At 50.1% G+C, this 939-nt stretch overlaps 1 protein-coding gene across 1 annotated transcript; it reads left to right on the top strand.

Moving 5' to 3' along the window:
- Positions 1-5: 5 nt before the first annotated feature.
- On the top strand, positions 6-632 carry LOC104412773 (olfactory receptor 1440-like; the record flags this gene model as incomplete). The annotated part of the gene is made up of 1 exon (XM_010023578.1): positions 6-632. A coding segment is annotated over one exon (627 nt), but the record flags the coding sequence as incomplete, so codon positions are not given.
- Between the last annotated feature and the right edge of the window lie 307 nt (positions 633-939).

Here is a 939-nt window from a genome sequence, read left to right as displayed (position 1 = left end):
CTCAGGTCTTCCTCTTTGACATCTTTGGGATAACTGAAAGCTTCCTGCTGGCTACGATGGCCTTTGCTCGTTACGTGGCCATTTGCCATCCCCTGGTGTATCCCCTTGTCATGTCCCCAAAGTGCTGTTTCCAGCTGGTGACTGGGTCGTACCTCGTGGGGCTGACCAATGGCATGGGACAGATCATCAGCATGTCCAACCTGTCCTTCTGCAGCTCCAGCACCATCGACCTCTTCTTCTGTGACATTTCCCCTCTCATCTCGCTCTCAACCTCCGGCACCTCCCTCAGCCACATCATCCTGACAACTGCAGCATCTCTCTTTGGCGTGTCCAGCAGCCTGCTCGTCCTGCTCTCCTACATGGCCATCATCTCCACCATCCTCAGCATCACTTCAGCCAAGGGCAAGCGCAAAGCCTTCTCCACCTGCACATCCCACCTCACCACTGTGAGCATCTTCTATGGGGCATCCTTTTTTATGTACTTAAACCCCAGCTCAGGCAGCTCAAGAGGAGCAGGAAAATGGGCTGTGGTGCTCTACACTGTGGTGACTCCCATGCTGAACCCCTTGATCTACAGCCTGAGGAATAAAGAGGTGAAAGAGGCCTTGAGGAGACTCGTGAAAATAAAGTGATCTTGAATGTTCTATGTTTAGGGTTGGGTAGAATGGAGATGTGGGGAGATGCTCAGCTCTTTGTGAAGTATCTCACATAGACAAATCTGGGGGGTCATCTGCACCTGAACTTACACGATGCCCTGGTTGCTTTGATGTCACCAGCTGAGAATACAAGTAGCAACATTGCAAAAGCATTTACAATTGCCTGCACTCAAGTTATGGGCTGTGTCGTGTGTTGCTCTCCTTTTGCTTGGCAAATCAGAATAAACAGGGAGTTAATTTTAGTGTTCCACTGAACCAAACTCCATTTCTAGACAGTCCTGTA

Source organism: Nestor notabilis, unplaced genomic scaffold (genome assembly GCF_000696875.1).
Source record: "Nestor notabilis isolate BGI_N333 unplaced genomic scaffold, ASM69687v1 scaffold10631, whole genome shotgun sequence".
In the NCBI taxonomy this organism is placed as follows: domain Eukaryota; kingdom Metazoa; phylum Chordata; class Aves; order Psittaciformes; family Psittacidae; genus Nestor; species Nestor notabilis.
This window is presented reverse-complemented; position numbering and strand designations above follow the sequence as displayed.